Here is a 20510-nt window from a genome sequence, read left to right on the forward strand (position 1 = left end):
TTTGGGGGGGGGGGCGGGTCCTCTCCCAGCTAGACCTTCCCTCGCCCTATTTGCATTATACAGGCTGCTACACACGATGCCTTCGAAGCACTTTCAAAGCAGGTCTTTCTCCCCAAGGAATCATGGGAACTGTAGTTTCTTCAAGGTGCTGGGGATTGTAGCTCTGTGAGGACTGCACTACAGCCCCCAGGATTCTTTGGAGGGGGAGGAATGTGCTTTTGAAGGGCCCACACCACACTGAAAAAACAGTACTGCTGAGAGCAGGGTAAATAACTTTGACACAAGGAAAAGCAAAAGAAAAATAGTGTCCACACCCTTCAGGGGCACTAATTTTCACATTAGCACTTAAAACTCCAAACTGAGGAAGGAATGGTGGTTCAAAAGCTGTAAAAATCTGCTTTTGACTATTCAGACACAGCATCGTCTTTATGATTTATTTACAGATAGGTAGCCGTGTTGGTCTGCCATAGTCAAAACAAAACAAAATTCTTTCCAGTAGCACCTTAAAGACCAACTAAGTTAGTTCTTGGTATGAGCTTTCGTGTGCATGCACACTTCTTCAGATACTCCTTTCCAGTAGCACCTTAAAGACCAACTAAGTTAGTTCTTGGTATGAGCTTTCGTGTGCATGCACACTTCTTCAGATACTCAGTATCTGAGTATCTGAAGAAGTGTGCATGCACACGAAAGCTCATACCAAGAACTAACTTAGTTGGTCTTTAAGGTGCTACTGGAAAGAATGTTTTGTTTTGTTTTGTTTATGATTTATTGTCAGCTGATTTACGGGTGTCACAAAACTCCCCTCCCCCCAAAAATGCTGGGAACTGTAGTCTGTTAAAGGTGTTGGAAATTGCAGCTCTGTGTGGGCATACTACAGTTCCCAAAATTCTTTGGGGTGCTTTTGAGGAGCTCACACCACACTGAGGAAATAGTACAGTTGAGAGAGGAAAAGTAACTTTTGACACAGGCTAAAGCAAAATGGAAGGCTAGAAGTCTAATGAACCGGCTGCTCCCAGGGCTGGCCCAAGACATTTTGCCGCCTGAGGCACAGTCCACATAAAGTAGCTGACCGGACTGGCAGCTATTATTTCAACACTGGTAACAGGGCAGCACCCTCCAGCACACATGAAGGCAGCAGGGAAGCTTGCAGGTCTCAGGGCAGATTGAAGGACACATTCACTTCTGTCGTCCTAAAGGAGTGGCGGCAGGGGGACCTCAGTCGGAACTGCTGGGAAGGCTGCTGCCAGACCCACATTTAGGAAAGCATGACCAGTTCAATCACCCTGGGTGCAGAGCTTTGGAAGCACCACAGAGGACACCACAACCATTTAGAATGGAGTCCAAGAGGCAGCAGGGACGCGCGTGGCGCTGTGGGTAAAACCTCAGTGCCTAGGACTTGCCGATCGTATGGTCGGCGGTTCGAATCCCCGCGGCGGGGTGAGCTCACGTCGTTCGGTCCCAGCTCCTGCCCACCTAGCAGTTCGAAAGCACTAAGTGCAAGTAGATAAATAGGTACCACTAAGGCGGGAAGGTAAACAGTGTCTCCGTGTGCTGCGCTGGTGCTGGCTCGCCAGCTGCAGCTTCGCCACGCTGGCCATGTGACCCGGAAGTGTCTTCAGACGGCGCCAGCTCACGGCCTCTAGAGCGAGATGAGCACGCAACCCTAGAGTCAGACACGACTGGCCCGTATGGGCAGGGGTACCTTTACCTTTACCAAGAGGCAGCAGGAACCAAATTTTGGCTTCGCACAGGGCTCTGCTGGAATTTGAGAGCCCAAGATCCACCACTGCTGCTGTTTTCCCTTCTTCTCCTCCTCCTCACCCGCCTACGGAGGCACCTGTGTCACTCTGCCTATTGACAGGGCTGGGCCAGTCATCTACTTGTACAGTCTCAAATGCCTGATTATCAGCAATCAAGTTTCACATTTCATACAGCGAAAAAACTTCCCATTAATCCCTGAACAGCAAACAGTGAGTGACAGCCAGGCTTTTTTTTAGTACTCTGTGGTTTTGCCCAATTCCCCACTTTTGCCCAGTTTTCTTGCCCGTCCTCTGGTATTTCCCCTGCATGTGCCATTTGTTGGCATCTGTCTGTCTCAAGAGACAATGGAGTGCACCTCTGGGGGTGAAGTCAACCCACTGGAGAATCACAGCACCGGTTGTGGCTGCAGAGACCAGTAACTTAGCTGCTGCCTCCCGTGTTGTTTTTGCTACATTAGCAACACTGAAGTGACCTCTCCACGATGCAACCCTGGGCAGTGTGCATGGAGGTCCTGGGCTGCCCAGACGACAAGACCCTGCTTCTCAGCCTCACTGATGTGGTCCAAAGGAAAGCAGAGCAATGTGTTTGGCACCAGCTTGGCTGCAAGATTTGCTGGAAGAGGCATAAAATCATAAGGCTATAGGCAGAGACCAGGCCATTTATTTTATTTATTTATTTTCTATACGGCTTTGCATGCCTGAAAAGAAATAGCATATAAGAAAACAAGTTGGACACAACAATTCACTTAGTTCTCTAGCCAGTTAGAAACTCAGATATATAAGCTAGGCGCCAAATGACTCCTTAAAACAGTACATATAGCGGAAGAGATAAGGTCGTCTTCTGCTCCCACACTCTTCCCAGACAGGCATGTGATTTACACCAATCTCATCTGCAGCATCGGAGGCGGGAAATACTAACAGGTTACAGTCGCCAAAAACAGAATGTCTGTTTTTGGTTGCCATTTTGGTTGCCATTTTGGGGCCAGGCAGCTCAAAGGTCATATTTTTCAATACAACTTTTTGGTTCCTGAAATTTTTCTGATTGTGCAGATAAAATATTACAGAGAATTCTACAGGATGTTTAAAACAGGCAAGAGCCAAGGATCCCCAGGCATCCACCTTCACCTGGTCCCAAAGTGGCCAGTAACCGGGTACAAAATGCGCTTGGCGAATTTCAAACACTGATCTGTACATAACACTGCAATGAAGGTGTGGATGTGGTGATAAGATAGGGAAGTCAGCAGAAAACTAAGAACAACTAGCCCCATTAATTCCCATGCTGGAACTACTTTTTCTTTGGTGTGCTCCTTACATTCTTGGGTGGGTTTTTACTCCTTGGTGTGCTTTTTACACTCTGTGGTGCACTTTCACTCTTTTGTTGATTTAGAGCACTGGAAAGCATGTTACTCTGCATCCTGTACTGCATAACCTGTGTTCCCACAGCTGCAGCAGTTGACAACAATTTTTCTACAGCAGACACCACAAGGGCCACCTTGGAGTTATTACTTTCTTCTTTGAGACGTTGGATTTCACTTTCCATCTCATTGGCCCTCTGCTGAAATCCTTCTTTCAGCAGTTCCTCTTGTTCCTGGGAAGTTGAGAAGCACACAGAGACAGTTTAGTTGACGGATGGATAAGAAATGGGTCAGCATCTATGAACAGGGATGGGATCAGGCCAGACCTGGACCACTTTGTGTGGCAGTTGCATTTTCGTAGCCAACCAATGCATTTCCCACTGTGTTGCCAAATGGCCTCCCATAAAACCAACTGTCTCCAAACTAGACCTGCTTTTTTATTTTGAGCATATAGGGATTTGTGCAAAATCTGATGTGGTTAAGAGCAACAGAAGCTTGGCTATATGCAACAAACAAAATTCAGAGTACTGCTCTGTGTCCTCAGGCAAGCCAATATCTCTCAATCCCAGCTGGACCCATACCTTCATAGATAAGAGCCACAGTCAACGCTACAAATATTAATGGACTCTCATCATCCATGACCACTGGCTGAGGCCGATGGGAGCTGGAGGCCACTAACATTTGGAGGGTACCATGCGGACTATTCCATCCTATACTGTATGGGCAAAATTAGATCCTGACCCACCTCAAGGGGTTGTTGTAAAGAGAACAAAGGAATTGTATAAGAAGTTGTTTGAACACTCAGGAAAAGTACTGTAGAAATGCCAGCTAACATCTATTGAATATATGGAACCTAGGTTTTACCAAGCCACAGTGAGTCACTGAAAAGCTCCCAGACAGTGCAGCTTTCTTGCCTGCAAGAGCATATTATGCCCATTTTAAAGCAGATTCTCTAAGTTAGGGATTTTCCAAGCACAAAACAAGGTGACGGCAATCACCATTAAAGCATTAAATAATTTGTTCTTGATTTTGCTTGAAAGACATAGGGTTATTTGGCCTGTATAAAGAGGGTGATGATATATCCGGGAATATACGGTTTATGCTGAGACATTTAGAAGGGTAAAGGAGGCTGTCTGTGAACTAGATTTGGCCTTGAATGGAGGAAGAGTTCTGCTTCTAAGCATCATCCTAAAAAGAAAGCAGGAGCAGGGGAAATGGGACCCTCCAGATTTTTCTGGTCCATGAGCACTGGCCATACTGACTGGGAAAGATGAGAGTTGGCTCCAGCCACATCTGGAGGACCACAGACTCCCCACCCCTGGCCTAAATATTGAATCTTCCAGTGGTTCAGCCTGCATCTGACTCAGCTCTCTTTACCTTGAGTTTATGCCGTATCATCTTTTCTGTTTCCTCTTCCATCAACTTCTTCTCTTTCTCCATCTTCTCCTTCAACAGCTGGAGCTGTTCATCATGGCTTCGCTTCTCATCCTCCATCATTTGCTTCAGTCTGGCCTGCTCCTGCTCCAACAGCTTCTGCTGCAGCTGGGCTGCTTCGGCCTGAGCACGCTGGGCTGGGGGCCAGCAAAGGAAAAGAGACAACATGAATACTGAGGGGGCTGCCATCCCCTGCCGCCATCTCCCCTTCACCCTGTGTTCTGTTCAATGTTCTCTCCTTGCCTGAAGATGAGAATACTACATCTGTCGCTATGCCATTCTGCAAAAAGGTACCACAACTGTAACCCTTCCCTGGGAACTCAGAGCCCAGCCAGAGAAGGCCAGGACATTTACTTTCTAATACATATAATTTATAACATATACTCATTGCCTTAGATATGCACCTTCAATTTCCTTCTCTTTGTCAGTCAGGGCGTGGTCCATCTGAAGGAGAGAGTTTGCCACCGTCTGCTTGGATTTCAGGAATTCTTCAAGAGCTTTGTCTGCCTGATAACACATTGAGAGCAAAAGTTATTCATTTTACAGTATAATGGGGGGACAAACGAGATTATATATTGTGACTAAGGGCAAAAATTGGTGTATAGTAAATTAATAATTGTATCTTAATGAGGCGCTGAGAAATTGATAATAGTGGTCCCTAATCCCTCTCACATAGCCTACAAGTCAAGGGTCTTTTAAACTATTTTATGTAAACCAATTTAATATATTTTTCATTGAACAGAGTTTATTCACTTTGGTAAGTAGACGAACAAACTAATTCACTTTGAATCAAGTCCTATTGAATTCAGTGGGGCTTACTCCCAAGAAAATATTCACAGTATTGCACCCCAGGTCTAAAGTTTGGATCTGTCCTCAGTCAATACAAGAATGCTCATTCTTTGGATATCACGGAAATGCTGGCTTCCTGCCCTACCTGAATTCCTTTCTCAGGTACCAAGTGATATTTCTTCTCTATTTCATCCCGTTTCTCCAGATAACGCTGGTAGCCACCAGGCACAGAATAAATTCCCATCCGGAGCTCATCTTCTAGCTCCTGGGAAAGATCCGTCAGCACGGCAAAGCAGCGGTCAAAAGATGCCTGCTCATTCTTCCTGCAGAACTCTTCCTTTTTCTGCTTCAGCTCTTGCTACGAGAGACAGAAAATTGGCAGAAAGATGATCTGTTAATAATGATGAAAAAGCTTTTCCTCTTCAGTGGAAAGACTTACTAACAAGGCCACATAATAATAATAATAATAATAATAATAATAATAATAATAATAATTTATTATTTATACCCCGCCCATCTGGCTGGGCCTCCCCAGCCACTCTGGGCGGCTTCCATAAAAACCACAAATACAGTAAAATATCACACGTTAAAAACTTCCCTGAACAGGGCTGCCTTAAGATGTCTTCTGAATGTCAGGTAGTTGTTTATCGCTCTGACATCTGCTGGAAGGGCGTTCCACAGGGCAGGCACCACTACCGAGAAGGCCCTCTGCCTGGTTCCCTGTAGCTTTGCTTCTCACAATGAGGGAACCGCCAGAAGGCCCTCGGCGCTGGACCTCAGCATCCGGGCAGAATGATGGGGGTGGAGACGCTCCTTCAGGTATACTGGACCGAGGCCGTTTAGGGCTTTAAAGGTCAGCACCAACACTTTGAATTGTGCTCGGAAATGTACTGGGAGCCAATGTAGGTCCTTCAAGACCGGTGTTATATGGTCTCGGCGGCCGCCCCCAGTCACCAGTCCAGCTGCCGCATTCTGGATTAGTTGTAGTTTCCGAGTCACCTTCAAAGGTAGCCCCACGTAGAGTGCATTGCAGTAGTCCAAGCGGGAGATAACCAGAGCATGTACCACTCTGGTGAGACAGTCTGCAGGCAGATAGGGTCTCAGCCTACGTACCAGATGGAGCTGGTAAACAGCTGCCCTGGACACAGATTTGACCTGTGCCTCCATGGACAGCTGTGAGTCCAGAATGACTCCCAGGCTGCGCACCTGGTCCTTCAGGGGCACAGTTACCCCATTCAGGACCAGGGAATCCTCCACACCTGCCCACGTTCTGTCCCCCAAAAACAGTACTTCTGTCTTGTCAGGATTCAACCTCAATCTGTTAGCCGCCATCCAACCTCCAACCGCCTCCAGGCACTCACACAGGACCTTCACTGCCTTCACTGGTTCTGATTTAAAAGAGAGGTAGAGCTGGGTATCATCCGCATACTGATGAACACCCAGCCCAAATCCCCTGATGATCTCTCCCAGCGGCTTCATGTAGATGTTGAAGAGCATGGGGGAGAGGACCGAACCCTGAGGCACCCCACAAGTGAGGGCCCAGGGGTCTGAACACTCATCCCCCCCCACCACTTTCTGAACCCGGCCCAGGAGGAAGGAGCGGAACCACTGTATAACAGTGCCTCCAGCTCCCAGCCCCTGAAGACGGTCCAGAAGGATGTTATGGTCGATGGTATCAAACGCCGCTGAGAGATCCAGCAGAACTAGGAAACAGCTCTCACCTTTGTCCCTAGCCCGCCGGAGATCATCAACCAGTGCGACCAAGGCAGTTTCAGTCCCATGATGAGGCCTGAATCCCGACTGGAAGGGATCCAAATGGTCCGCTTCTTCCAGGCGTGCCTGGAGTTGTTCGGCAACCGCTCGCTCAATCACCTTGCCCAAGAATGGAAGATTTGAGACTGGGCGATAGTTGGCCATCGTGGCCGCATCTAAAGATGGTTTTTTAAGAAGCGGTTTAATAACCGCCTCTTTCAGCAGGTCTGGGAAGGCTCCCTCACGGAGGGAAGCATTCACCACCCCACGAAGCCCATCGCCCAGTCCTTCCCGGCTAGCTTTTATAAGCCAGGATGGGCAAGGATCCAGGAGACAGGTGGTTGGTTTCACTCGTCCAAGCAGCCTGTCCACATCCTCGGAGGTAACAGATTGGAATTGATCCCACTCAACTTGACTAGACAGAACTCTAGCACTCTCCCACCCCGGCCCTGCTCCCACGGTGGAGTCTACTTCTTCCCGAATCTGAGCGATTTTATCTGCAAAAAACTTTGCAAAATCATTGCAGGAGAACGTGTGGCCCGTACTGGGCCCCGATGTTGCAGGTGGTTCCGCTAAATTGTGAACCACCTGAAAAAGTCTCCTGCTGCTGTTTTCTGCAGATGCAATAGAGGCGGTGAAGAAATTCTTCTTCGCCGTCGCTATCGCCACTTGGTAGGCTCGACGTTGAGCTCTAACCTGTGTCCGGTCAGATTCGGAATGAGTTATCCGCCACCGGCGCTCTAGCCGTCTCAACGATTGTTTCATTGCCCTCAGCTCCGTGGAAAACCACGGGGCTGTCCGGGCTCCATGCAATCGGAGAGGGCGCTTCGGAGCCAAACAGTCAATAGCCCTGGTTAACTCCACATTCCAGCGGGCCAACAGGGAATCAGCTGAAAGGCCATCAACATGGGATAAATCATCCCCTACCACTCTCTGGAAACCATTTGGATCCATTAAGTGGCGGGGGCGGACCATCCGAATTGGTCCCACCTCCCTGCAGTGGGGATGGGTCGCAGAGAAGTCCAGTTGCACCAGGAAGTGATCTGACCATGGCACTTCTTTCGTTTCGCTTTTACTTAGTGTCAGATCACCAACATCCATAGAGGTAAACACGAGGTACAAGGCATGTCCGTGGCTATGGGTTGGGCCAGACTTATTCAGGGACAGCCCCATGGAGGCCATGCTTTCCACGAAGTCCCGAGCGGCCCCTTGTAAGGTCGTGTCGGCATGGATGTTAAAATCCCCTAGGACGACCAGGCTAGGTGTCTCCAGGAGAACATCCGCCACGACCTGAAGCAGCTCGGGCAGGGAATCCTTGGTGCAGCGGGGAGGTCGGTACACCAAAAGGAATCCTGTACTGCCCCTATTGCCCAACTTCCAGAACATGCACTCGGAAAACTGGGTCTTCCCAATAGGACGCCTGGTGCAAACTAATGACTTCCTAAAAATCACTGCAACCCCCCCTCCCCGCCCACATGACCTGGGTTGCTGTGCGTAAGAGAAACCTGGTGGACAAGCAGCGGCAAGGACAGGCCCATCTGCTTCATCCAACCAAGTCTCTGTTACACATGCCAGGTCAAGTCCTCCATCCATGATCAAGTCATGGATGGCAGTGGTCTTATGAATCATTGACCTGGCATTGCACAGCAGCACCTTCAGGTCATGTGGGTATCCCTTGCTGATTCTAGTATCCATCCGGTCAGGACCAGACCCGGAGGCAGGAATAGTCCTCAGACAACGACTAAACCTGCCCCCTCTGTAATGACATGGTCTAGTCTTAGCGTAACTCCTCCTCCTACCCGTGATCACTGAGATCGGTTGCCCCAGTGCATCCCCCCCTGTGGAACATGCCCCAGCCATTTTGTGGGCTGGGGCCCACTCCCCGGCAGCCCTGACCCCTCCCCCTAAGAACAAAATAAGACCTTAAACAAACAAACAAAACCAATAAAACAATACAAACAAAAAAATGTAAAAATTACAAAAACATCAAAGTAAAAAATAATTCCCCCAGCCCAACCAAACATCCATCCCACCCCCACCCCCCACATACAAAAAATCCAAAAGAATTTTTAAAAAAAACATTTAAAAAACACTCTGTGCCCCTCCGGCAGTAACAACTGTCCTAGTGAGGCCTGTCAGGCCCCGCCCTGGGCCAGGTGGTAAGTGGCAGGAAGGAGCAGGGCCCTCAGGCACTCACTTAGGGGAGTCCTCCTGGGCAGCGGCAGCAAGCAGCACGCAGTCCTTATGAGGCTTCAGGCCCCGCCCCAGGCCAGATGGTAGGTGGCAAGAGCAGGGCCCTCAGGCACTCTCATGGGAGTCCTCCTGGGCAGCGGCAGCAAGCACCATGCAGTCCTTATGAGGCTTCAGGCCCCGCCCCAGGCCAGATGGTAGGTGGCAAGAGCAGGGCCCTCAAGCACTCACTCAGGGGAGTCCTCCTGGGCAGCAGGCAGCAAGCAGCACGCAGTCCTTATGAGGCTTCAGGCCCCGCCCCAGGCCAGATGGTAGGTGGCAAGAGCAGGGCCCTCAGGCACTCACTCAGGGGAGTCCTCCTGGGCAGCGGCAGCAAGTAGCACGCAGTCCTTATGAGGCTTCAGGCCCCGCCCTGGGCCAGGTGGTAAGTGGCAGAAAGGAGCAGGGCCCTCAGGCACTCACTCAGGGGAGTCCTCCTGGACAGCGGCAGCAAGTAGCACGCAGTCCTTATGAGGCTTCAGGCCCCGCCCCAGGCCAGATGGTAGGTGGCAAGAGCAGGGCCCTCAGGCACTCACTCAGGGGAGTCCTCCTGGGCAGCGGCAGCAAGCACCACACAGTCCTTATGAGGCTTCAGGCCCCGCCCCAGGCCAGATGGTAGGTGGCAAGAGCAGGGCCCTCAAGCACTCACTCAGGGGAGTCCTCCTGGGCAGCGGCAGCAAGTAGCACGCAGTCCTTATGAGGCTTCAGGCCCCGCCCCAGGCCAGATGGTAGGTGGCAAGAGCAGGGCCCTCAGGCACTCACTCATGGGAGTCCTCCTGGGCAGCGGCAGCAAGCACCACGCAGTCCTTATGAGGCTTCGGGCCCTGCCCCAGGCCAGATGGTAGGTGGCAAGAGCAGGGCCCTCAAGCACTCACTCAGGGGAGACCTCCTGGGCAGCAGCCATCAAAACTACAGTACAAATTTCAATTGACTTAGCTGTCCCCACTCCCACCAAAAATCGTGGGAACTGGCTACAACATCAATGATCTATAACGGCTGCATTTCTAAAATGTAGGCCAGTTTAAATTGTCTGGCTCCACCTTTCCTAAAGTTAAAAACTAAGTGCGTACCCAATCAAATTGCAATCCTACCAGTCTTCTGGGATATGTGTTTGTCTTCCATTTCATCTGGAAAATGTGTCTTTCACAGGTAACTAAGCGAGCAATCCTACAGCAAGATGCTCCACAATGAACGGGCTAGGATCCAGCGGATCTCTGGCTGAGCCAGGAAGTTCCCCGCACAAGCAGGCTATGCTGGCTTAGCTCCCTCATTCTCGGTTCAGTCGGGGATACACTAGAGTTTCCCCCCAATACCGATTCAGCCATGACTTACATCTCGAGCTGGCCTAAAGCCTGAAAGGGGGGCATTTAAGGGGCATAGTGGGGGCAGGACCGGGAGGGGGGTCCTAAGCCTATTCTGCTCAGTCATGTGACCTGGAAACCCAATGAAAACTCAGACGGCCAAGGGGATGGTGCAGTTCAAACACTTATTTTAAAGGTTTGTTCTCCCTCTGCCAGGCTTTGGATTGCTATGCAAGCAGTAGCTCAATGGCTGAATGGGGTTTGGTGTATAACTTTACACCAGCTTAACTTACACCGGCCTGCTTTATGCCACCTTTCTATGTTCCTTTTTGCCTTTGGATAACAAGAGGCTGTCTCCATTCTGAAGAGAGAGATTTTTAGAAAACCGTGCGAGTTTTGGAGGACCCTCCTAGCTGTGATGCTCAGAGCTATGCTAGGTAAGCGTTTATTCTGCTAAGTTTTATTTATTTTTTCCTGATCTTGTTTTCTTCTAAATGTTTCCTTCAGCCAATTAACATTTATGTAGGAAGACAAGAAGCTCCCTCTACAGAGTCAGACCAGTATTGTCTATCCTTGGGGCAGAGGAGTTGTTTTTTTTAAAAAAAAGAACAGATTTACCTCAAGCTTCTCTTGTGATTTTTTTACCAACTCATCGCCAAAGGCACGGGACATGAAGATGCCAGTGGCTTCCCTCTCACACTCGGCGTGTACCGCCAGCAGCTCATTGACGGAGCCCGTGGGCAGGTTCAACCGCTGCCCCATCCGCTCTTCGTAACAGGAAATGGCATCACACACGGCTGCTGCATTCTCAATCTCTGCCAGGGCCAGCACGGCATTCTCCAAGCAGGGCAAATCCCCGCTGTTGATAGCACTGACGTAGGTCTTCACCAGGTTCTGAAGCACTGAAAGGGAAGAATTGGGCAAAGTCACCAAAACAGAAATGGCAGAACAGGGATGCCCATCCCGCTTAACTTTTGTTAAATGTATCCCGAGTCAAACATCTTTCAAACGTTTGTACTATAACTGGGGACACGTCATCCACTGTACCTGCAGATTTCTCATAAAAGAAATAGATATTCTGCACAAAACAAGAGGCAGAGAAGACATGTTTTTAAAAGGAATGTTCTAGCCCTCATGCCTGTAGAAAATAACCTGAAATATGAAGGAAGCACTTGGGAATGCTTAAAAAGCAGAGATTAACATTCTCTGCCCTGCACCCACATCTCATTCCTAATTATTATTACCTCTCTATGCTACATATGTATTATTGCCTTCAGTACTTCTGGTTCTTGCCAAAACTGGAAGCAGCCCAATCCATAACTTATTATCAGCACAGTGTGTATCCTGCAGTCCTGGAGCCACACTGTGATAAGTATGAAACAGCACAACTGGACTCAGAACCCAACTCAGAACCAATATTTTATTGAATACAAGAAATAAAACATCAACAAAACAAAGAACAAAGCCCCTATATTAGCGGCACCATGGGGAATTAACTCTGCAGAAATAGGCATGGAAGTGTTTGGTCTATTAACTCTCAATAAATAAAAGGGGGAGGGGGTGAACAGGCTTTTTAGTAGCCAACTGTCATGGGTTCAAGTCCTTGCTTGCTGCAGAAGCATAATAAATGATGTATGCATTTAAAACAATGCATACAATGTTCCTTTCTGCACAAATGACACAACCAAATTTCTCTGAAAGTAGAATTTGGGTTCCATCACAGAATTGTTACTGTATTTTATTCTGTGTATATAGTTTTCAAAATAAATTCTAGCTAAATGATGTTCAGCAGGCAATCAAGTGAGCAGCTTACATGCAATTCAGCCTGCACGTGAACAAAGAAATCGTCAAACTGCAGAGCAAGGACAAACTAAAGCATTTTCTACAGTCAGGTGGGTCACTATTGGTTTCTGATGTCACCTGATCCCTTCTTGGCTGGTAGCTGAGTAACACCATTCACCTCAAGCTGACAGCTTCCTACACCCCCAAACTGCTCTGGAGGAAAAAGCCCCCCATCCATGGGGTTCCCAGACTGAGACCAGTTATTAGTATTATTAGAACGGGACTGGGTAAAACTAATTACTCTAATCAGAATGGTCGCCTACCCACCAACCCCAGCCTACAATCTTTCAAAAATGTTCCCTACTTCTCCCTGTCACAACTTGGCCTCCCGGGACTGTCTTGGGTCGCGATGTCTCCCAGATGTGTTGGCAGAAACGAGCCACCGGCTCCAAGAAATCTTCCTCCAAATCCTCTTCTTCCAGTTCCTCCAGCCGGGACAACTTTTTCCTGCTAGCTGGGCGGTCAAAGGTGAAACATTTCCGCGAAGGAAAGAATCTGCGGATACATGACCTAGGCATGTTGCACCTCTGGATTTGCTCACTATTACCTGGGGGAGAAGAAGTGTGAGTACACAAGACAATCGGTTACTATCGCCAAATTCCACAGAAAATGTGCCAACCACATTCCTGGTGGAGCAAACTCACCTGGTTACCTGTAAACATTCAAGTCTCCATGCCAACTCAACTGACACCTGAGGTCCCAAGGCTTGCTGTAAACTGAGTTAGGATATTGCTCTCTGTTTCAGCACTGCAATGTTATGGCCTTACTCCGAGTACAGTGGTACCTTGGGTTAAGTACTTAATTCGTTCTGGAGGTCCGTTCTTAACCTGAATCTGTTCTTAACCTGAAGTACCACTTTAGCTAACGGGGCCTCCCACTGCTGCTGCTGTGCCGCCACGGCGCAATTTCTGTTCTCATCCTGAAGCAAAGTTCTTAACCCGAGGTACTATTTCTGGGTTAGCAGAGTCTGCAACCTGAAGCGTCTGTAACCTGAAGCGTCTGTAACAAGAGGTACCACTGTATATATTTCCCTCTTAATAGTGCACTTACAGCTCGCATGTGTATATTTGAGATTAGCAGGTAAGACTCCTATGTCATAGGAGTTTCAGGGAGCCCAGTCCAATTGTACAAGCAACTTAGCTTGGTGTTATGAGGTTTTTCACCATTTTGTGGCTTTTAGCTTTTACAGTTTGGGTATCAACATTGTAATTGTTGTAGGGCATTTGTAAACCTCCCTGGGAGCACAACTGAGGATTGGCATGAAGAGTTATTAGTAATGCAGTCTGCAGCCAGAGACAGGTGCCTCAGGAACCGGTGTGATATATCTCTGTGTCTTGCTCCATGTAGCACAGGGGAAATCAGTTCAACCTCTTTAGCCCTCAGTGGCTATGTGACTGGATACATTACCCACCTGAATATTAGGCCTTTTTGACTTAGATCATTTGTGCACCTCTCAACTAACGGTGTCCTCTCTCCATCTCAGACACTGCATTCCCCCCCCTTGCAGTTACTGTACCTTTCTGCAGTCTCAAGGCATTCTCCAGGTACCCGTCCTCAGTTACAGGGTATCCATCTATCTCCAGCTGTAGTGTGAAATCCCGCACTGCCCAGATGAAGTCTGGGAAGAAACGGACAAATTCAGCAGAGTTCTCCTCTTCATCTTCTCCGGAGGAAGCTTTGGCTTTAATCCTTTTTGTCAGCTCAGTGACGTAGCTGGGGAGTGCTAAGGAAAACAATTCCAGGGCTGGTTTGGGGCCTGTTTGAACCTGCAGTTGTGGGCTGGCCGGAAATGATGATACGGCTTTTGAGCAGAGAGATTTACACTACAGAAAGACCACATATAGTTGTACCTTGGAAGTCAAACGGAATCCGTTCTGGAAGACTGTTCAACTTCCAAAACGTTCAGAAACCAAAGTGCAGCTTCTGATTGGCTGCAGGAAGCTCCTGCAGCCAATCAGAAGCCGTGCCGGACATTTGGCTTCCGAAAATCGTTCGAAAACCGGAACATTCACTTCCGGTTTTCGATCGGGAACCGAAAAGCATGAGTTCCAAGGCATTTGGCAACCAAGATACGACTGTATTGCAATTGTAATTAAGGCAGGGTTTTGTGGCAAGGGGCTGGCATCTCTCATTTTTACACCTTAAGGCCAATTCCTAATTTTATGCCTTCTGAGTTCCTGCCTGCACCCCTCTCATGGAGTGAAACCCCTAGGGCACAGGTGTCAAACACAAGGCCCGCGGGCCAAATCTGGCCCACCAGACCTCCTCATGTGGCCCGTGTAGCCTCCCGCGGCCGGCAGCCTTCACCTTTTATTTTCGCTTTTTTTATTTTGACCCAAGAAAGTTTACATGGTGCGGCTCCCTACTCGCCTCCCCCCCGTCGCTCTTAAGGACGTGGTTGCTGCTTCAAATGTCCCCGCGTCTCTCAACTTGCGCCTTCGTCGTCGGGGGCCGAAGCGAGGCGGGCAGCTGGCTTCTCTCTCCCGCTCACTGCTCAAAAAGAGCAAGCGGAAGGTCAGGTCTCTCCGTGCTGCGGAGGGGGAGTCTTTCTCCTCGGAGAAACTTTTTTATTCCAGCCTTGGATTTTCTCCGGGGATGCTGGATTCCGGCGTGCAAACTCGCCCTGCGGGAGGCGTCCTCTTCTCCTCCGCGCTGGATTTCACCAGCCCGGGGCTTCCCTTCCTCTTCATTTCACCTCCCTCTCCATCTTTTCACAGCCAGCCTTTCCAGGACCTACGATGCCCGTAATCAAGTTGTTCTTTGGGAATATGGGGTGGCTGGTGGGGGGGGGAGAGAGAGGCGCGCGCGCACACTCCAAACACCCTTAAAATAAATGTAAAGTGGGGGCGGCGATGATAATGGCCGTGATGGGAGGGGGCTGTGTTCCCTGGCACCCCCTCCGCTCCCCGCCCCCACCTCCTCCTCCTCCTCTTGCAATTTCGCGGCAAGCCAAGCGAGGAAGGCGATCTGGCGCCCGGCTCTCTATCTCAGCTCCACAAGTTGGACTCCGCGCCCGCGCAGCGGCACTGGGCGGTTCTCCCTGCCTTCCGGCACATGTCAGTCCCGCTGGCACATTCCTGGGAGGAGATCAGACGCGGCTCCTTGCAGCCCTTCCCTGCCAGCAGCTCCGCCTTGATCTCTCCCTCCCGCCTCGGGGAAGGAAAGGAAGAAGCCGGAGATCCAGTTGCAGGCAGCGCGCTCGTGCTCTTTCGCCTTTTGCGCTATGCAATGGCACCCCGAGATTGGGGGGGGGGGGGCAGGGGAATTAGCCAAGGAAAATGAGAGTGCACAAGGCATGTTGATGCTTTCCTGTCAGAGCGCTCTCTCTCTCTCTCTCTCTCTCTCCCCCCTCTCTCTCCCCCCCCCACACATTTTATTTACAGCCCCATGCCGTGTATGTTTACTCAGAAACCAGCCTCACTTTCTTCGACAGGAGTTTCAAGTAAATGCACATAGGATTGCAGCAATCGTCTCATTAGGGCTCATTATTTGTAACAACTTTGTTTCCTAGTTCTGCTGGATCTCTCAGTGGCCTTTGATACAATCGACCATAACATCCTTCTGGACCGTCTACATTATTACAAAAAACAGTAATAATTGAATGCAGTGACAATAATTTATGATAATAAAGAGTGGACACATAGTCCTACAGATACAACCGGCCCTTTGAGGGTGACCAAACTGCTGATGCGGCCCCCGATGAATTTGAGTTTGACACCCCTGCCCTAGGGGGAAAACCTACAACTGCCTCCTCCTAGTTCCTCCAGGCCAAGCGTGCAAGGCCAGCTGGGATTTCTGATGCCCCAAAAGGATACTGCAGGTTCTCCAGCGCATTTTGATCAATGGTGCCTATGCTGTTGTACACCAGGGTGCTGCTGAGCAGAATGGCCAGAGCAAAGATCCACGAGTCATTCTGTGTGTTTCCCTGAAACAGAAATATAATATCAGTTACCACTGGGGGGGGGGGGTTTAGCCAGAACTCACTGGAACTCAGTTCTGACACCTCTCTGGTAGACGCCATTGCCATTAATACCAGGTCCACACACAACACAATTGCCTCATTACATAAATCATGTTCAGAATACCACAACACAAACGCCTCTGACTGGCAACTTCTGCATTCCTATGGACTATTTCAGCTGAAAAAAACCTCCTGGAAAATCTCCTGGAAACCTTGTCACTGAAGAAGCCCAATGGGCGAAACAAGGGTGTATCCTGAGAACTGGTCTTTCATCAGCTGCCTTATTGTTACTAAGTTTGTTACACTCTGAAGACATAGGACAATGCAGAAGGAAGATATCAGTATGTTGTTTCCCACAGGAACTGTACGTTGTAATCGTTGGACTTGACAATCTTTGGACTTGACTATCCTTAGATGTTATGACAATAAAAACATATAGGGGGTTAATAGTAACATGATATGTTATTGCCACCAGGAACTGTGCTTTGCAATTTTTTGATATGACAATTATATATAATGTTATGTTACTTTACAGCTAGTTACAGTGTGTGTTGTGGTATTCTTAACACCAGGTCAGCATATTTTGTCACAAGGCTCTTTTGAAAGGGCTAGTCTTTCGCTGTCATGCCAGCTGCCATCTCCCCCAGCTCACCTTCTGCACATCACCCAACCCTTCTGTGTCCAGCAACAGCAGTGTGAGGTCAGGCCTGTGGGGGTGAGGGAGGCACCACATCCAGATGCCCTTCGTGAGCCCCTGCACTGTGGCACCCAAACAGAAACCTGAGGAAAGAGCGGGCAATGATTCAGAGACAGAAAACAACAGGTGCCAAGGCTTAAGGCGCAGGTCACCGGGAAACCCCACTGAACTCAATGAAACATTTGTCACATCCCCATCATAGCTTTAAAGCACATGAGTTACACACACACACACACACACACACACACACACACCCCAAGAATAATGGGAACTGTAGTTTGCTTGGGTGCTGGGAATAGTAGCTTAGCAAGTAGTGAAAGAAAACTTGTGCACAAAACAAAGAAGAACCTATGTAAGCTGTAAAGTGTCGAGCACATTAAACTTGGGACTAGGATGCGGAAGAACAGAGTTGGAATCCCCACGGGGAGACACTGGGCTAGTTCAGGGGTCAGCAACCTTTTTTAGCCGTGGGCCAGTCCACCGTCCCTCAGACCATGTGGTGGGCCAGACTATATTTTGAAGGGGGGGAAATGAACGAATTCCTATGTCCCACAAATAACCCAGAGATGCATTTTAAATAAAAGGACACATTCTACTCATGTAAAAACACGCTGATTTCCGGACTGTCCGCAGGCCAGACTGAGGAGGAGATTGGGCTGTAGGCCTTAGGTTGCCTACCCTAGTTGCTGTCTCTCAGCTGAACCTATCTCACAGGGTCTCTGTGAGCAAAAATGTATATGGGGAAAACTGAATACCACCTGGAGCTCCTTGGAGGAAACGTGGGATATATATATACGTAATAAAAAATAACCTGCCATATTTGCGGAGCCTCCTGTGAATTCTGCTGAGTGGGGACCCCTGACTCAAAGTCCTATCTCCCCTCTGGTTCTATATAAATATTAATTTACTCCTCTTCCTCCATGCTTCTCCCCAGGCTAGGCAGAAAACCCAGGGGCTCTGATACCCTGTTCCAGAAACACCAGACTCCACTGCCTTGCTCCTCATGCGAAGCTACTGGACTCCAGACCTTCCCTTGAGTAACGGGGAATATTCATGAAGCCAGTCACCTTTTCTCTTGCCAGCAAGCCTGTTCATGAGGTAGGACTTGCCAGTGCGGTACAACCCCGCAATGGCCACCACCACCACCGGCTGGCGGATCCTGGCAAGCACCGCTGCAGCCTCCCGGTTCACCACAAGCTTCCCGTCCGGCATGTTCTCAATTAGGCAAACAGGAGCCTCCATGTGGACCCGCCCTGGGGCCATCTTGCAAGAGAAGATGTGTCTGCAAAAGGAAAACAGGAGCTCACAACACAGTGGAAACTCAAGTGTGTCTCTGCCTATTAGTGAGCCAGCATTTCCCAAACTTGGGTCTCCAGCTGTTTTGGGACTACAGTTCCCATCATTCCTGACCACTGGTCATCCTCTAGCTAGGGATGATGGGATTTGTAGTCCAACAACAGCTGGAAACCACTGGTCCTCCTCTAGCTAGGGATCATGGGATTTGTAGTCCAACAACAGCTGGAAACCACTGGTCCTCCTCTAGCTAGGGATGATGGGATTTGTAGTCCAACAACAGCTGGAAACCCTGGAGTGAATGAGTGAAACCTGACTTGGCGGGGCAAGACGTTAGGAACAGCACAGATCACGTTGCCCAGATCACCATTCTCAGGATAGCTGTGACAAGCCTACACCTGTTCTGGAGGCTTGAGGTCCTTGGCATCAGATGCTGACACTGAAAGCCAAAGGTGGTCTGGGGGGGGGCGGTTTACTTGCTATGCAAGGGCGTCTTGCCCATAGAGGCTAGTGGTGCAGGGTGCCAGGGAAGAGGCGGAGGCTGGACGCGGCACCTCCCGGCATCAGCTTGCTGCCCTCACCCACCTCGCTGAAGCAGCACTGCGCCTGGAGCCTGCTAGCTAGGGATGATGGGAGTTGTAGTCCAATTCAAGTTTCTCTCTGCCTGTGAGCGTGTGAATGAGTGAAACCTGACTGGAAAAAGAGTTCAGGAAGGGCACAAATCACCATTCAGCTTCGCCTCACTGGGATCCCAGATATCTTCTGGCACCTGAAAGTTACCCAGTTGGACATTCTCAGGATAGTTGTGACAAGTCTACATCTGTCCGAGATGCTGTCATTTTTCTTTCATGCAGACCTGGAAATAGACTTTGTCCCTGCTGTCACCATTCCCCCCCCCCCCCCAGCACCACACCTATGGCTTTCATTTTATCGGAACTGATGTGAAGCCGGCAGAACTGCCCCCCTCCCCATTTAAGAATACATTGTGGCGTGCCAACATTTTGATTCCCACCCCTCCCGTGCCTCTGTTGCAAGAGCCACGTATTTATACTATCGGCAAAAGTTGAAGCAAAAGTTCTAGCTGCACGCTGCAGGCACGAAAGCAAAAGTCTCCACTGCAAAGGTCAGTGCGGGGGGGGGGGGCGCGGCACGGGACTTGCATGTTTGGTTAACCCTTTCCTTGCCAGCCACCTTCCCGCTGCTAGGATTCCCTTCCTTGCAGGTGTGTCAAAACTTGAATATTGGGGAGGCCCAGGTAAGCCCCACCCCGCATAATCGATCACATGACACGGTGCACACTCCCCATTTGAATGACAATGCCCTTCAACTTGGGGTGGGGGCACAAATATTTTATTGGGGAGCAAAAACCCCTCGGCCCCTCCGAATTGGCTCCTACACTCCCTCGGCTGCTTTTGCTCCTGGCTAAGATTCCCGCGCCGTGTTTACCTTGCAAAAAGAAAGGAGCGCTAGGGGTTAACAACAACAGCGACATCGCGAAGCTGCCGTTTCTTACTTTTTGGTGTTGTTTTCTTTTTTGCAGGGACGGGCCTCGGGAGGATGGGTCTTGACCGGACTCGACTGTTGCGGGTTCTCTCTTGCAGACGAGCTGGCAGGCCGGCAGGAAGAGGGAGAGAGCGCTGCTCGGAGTTCCCAGCGGAGACGGCGGGAGGGGACGGCAGGAGAAGCTCAAGCCTCGCCTTCGGGGTAAGAGCAAGAACTCGGGAATTGCAAGACGCTTTTGTGGCTCGAAAGCTCTTGCAGCGCCCCAGCTGCTCTTCCAGGAAATGGGAGGTCGTCGCGACCAGTCAGCCTCCTTTATTGCCCTGGCGAGGCTTCAAGATATGCGAGGACCGAAAGCGAAAGTGCCCGGGCTGCGCACCTCTTTCTCTGAAAGGCGCGCGATTCTGGGAAACGAGCAAACAGAAAGGCAGGTGGAATTAAGGGATTGGGGCGGGGCGGGGCGGAATCCTTCCAATAGCACCGTAGAGATCGGCTAAGTTTGTTATTGGCATGAGCTTTCGTGTGCATGCACACTTCTTCAGATACACTGAAACAGAAGTCACCTGACCCTTATATATAGTGAGAGGGTGGGGAGGG

At 49.7% G+C, this 20510-nt stretch overlaps 2 protein-coding genes across 4 annotated transcripts in view; both read right to left on the reverse strand.

Moving 5' to 3' along the window:
- The window catches only part of LOC114603393 (guanylate-binding protein 1-like), a 76387-nt gene that overhangs the window by 16404 nt on the left and 39473 nt on the right, over nt 1-20510 (reverse strand). Inside the window, exon 1 of one of the 2 annotated variants that reach the window (XM_077932182.1) lies at nt 19927-20060. The exons of the other annotated variant lie outside the window; for it this stretch is intronic. The gene's annotated coding sequence lies outside the window, so the exon portion shown is untranslated. Of the gene's footprint in view, nt 1-19926; nt 20061-20510 lie in introns of those variants that run through there. 2 annotated transcript variants of the gene reach the window in all.
- Nucleotides 2402-20060, reverse strand: LOC144328494 (guanylate-binding protein 1-like). Of its 2 annotated transcripts, XM_077932186.1 has the most exons (11): nt 19927-20060; nt 18188-18402; nt 17076-17203; nt 16278-16387; nt 13979-14175; nt 12767-13009; nt 11239-11522; nt 5484-5696; nt 4954-5056; nt 4493-4686; nt 2402-3348 (listed from the first exon to the last, which is right to left on the reverse strand). In XM_077932186.1, exons 2-11 carry the CDS (start codon nt 18381-18383, stop codon nt 3046-3048), a joined length of 1971 nt encoding a protein of 656 aa, XP_077788312.1. In that variant the 5' UTR covers nt 18384-18402; nt 19927-20060; the 3' UTR covers nt 2402-3045. The 2 variants fall into 2 exon arrangements, with proteins under 2 accessions (XP_077788312.1, XP_077788313.1); XM_077932187.1 differs by lacking the exon at nt 18188-18402 and having other exon boundaries at nt 19927-20058.

Source organism: Podarcis muralis, chromosome 7, assembly GCF_964188315.1.
Source record: "Podarcis muralis chromosome 7, rPodMur119.hap1.1, whole genome shotgun sequence".
Lineage (NCBI taxonomy): Eukaryota > Metazoa > Chordata > Lepidosauria > Squamata > Lacertidae > Podarcis > Podarcis muralis.

What these genes read in the sequence shown, in the direction of transcription:
- LOC144328494 (XM_077932186.1), bottom strand. Translation starts at nt 18,383, where the DNA reads ATGGCCCCAGGGCGGGTCCACATGGAGGCTCCTGTTTGCCTAATTGAG. An exon ending in CCAAGTTGTGACAGGGAGAA is followed by an intron (nt 11,523 to 12,766) that starts GTAGGGAACATT and finishes CTTCCCTTTCAG; the next exon opens with TGCTTCAGAACCTGGTGAAG. An exon ending in AATCACAAGAGAAGCTTGAG is followed by an intron (nt 5,697 to 11,238) that starts GTAAATCTGTTC and finishes TGTCTCTCGTAG; the next exon opens with CAAGAGCTGAAGCAGAAAAA.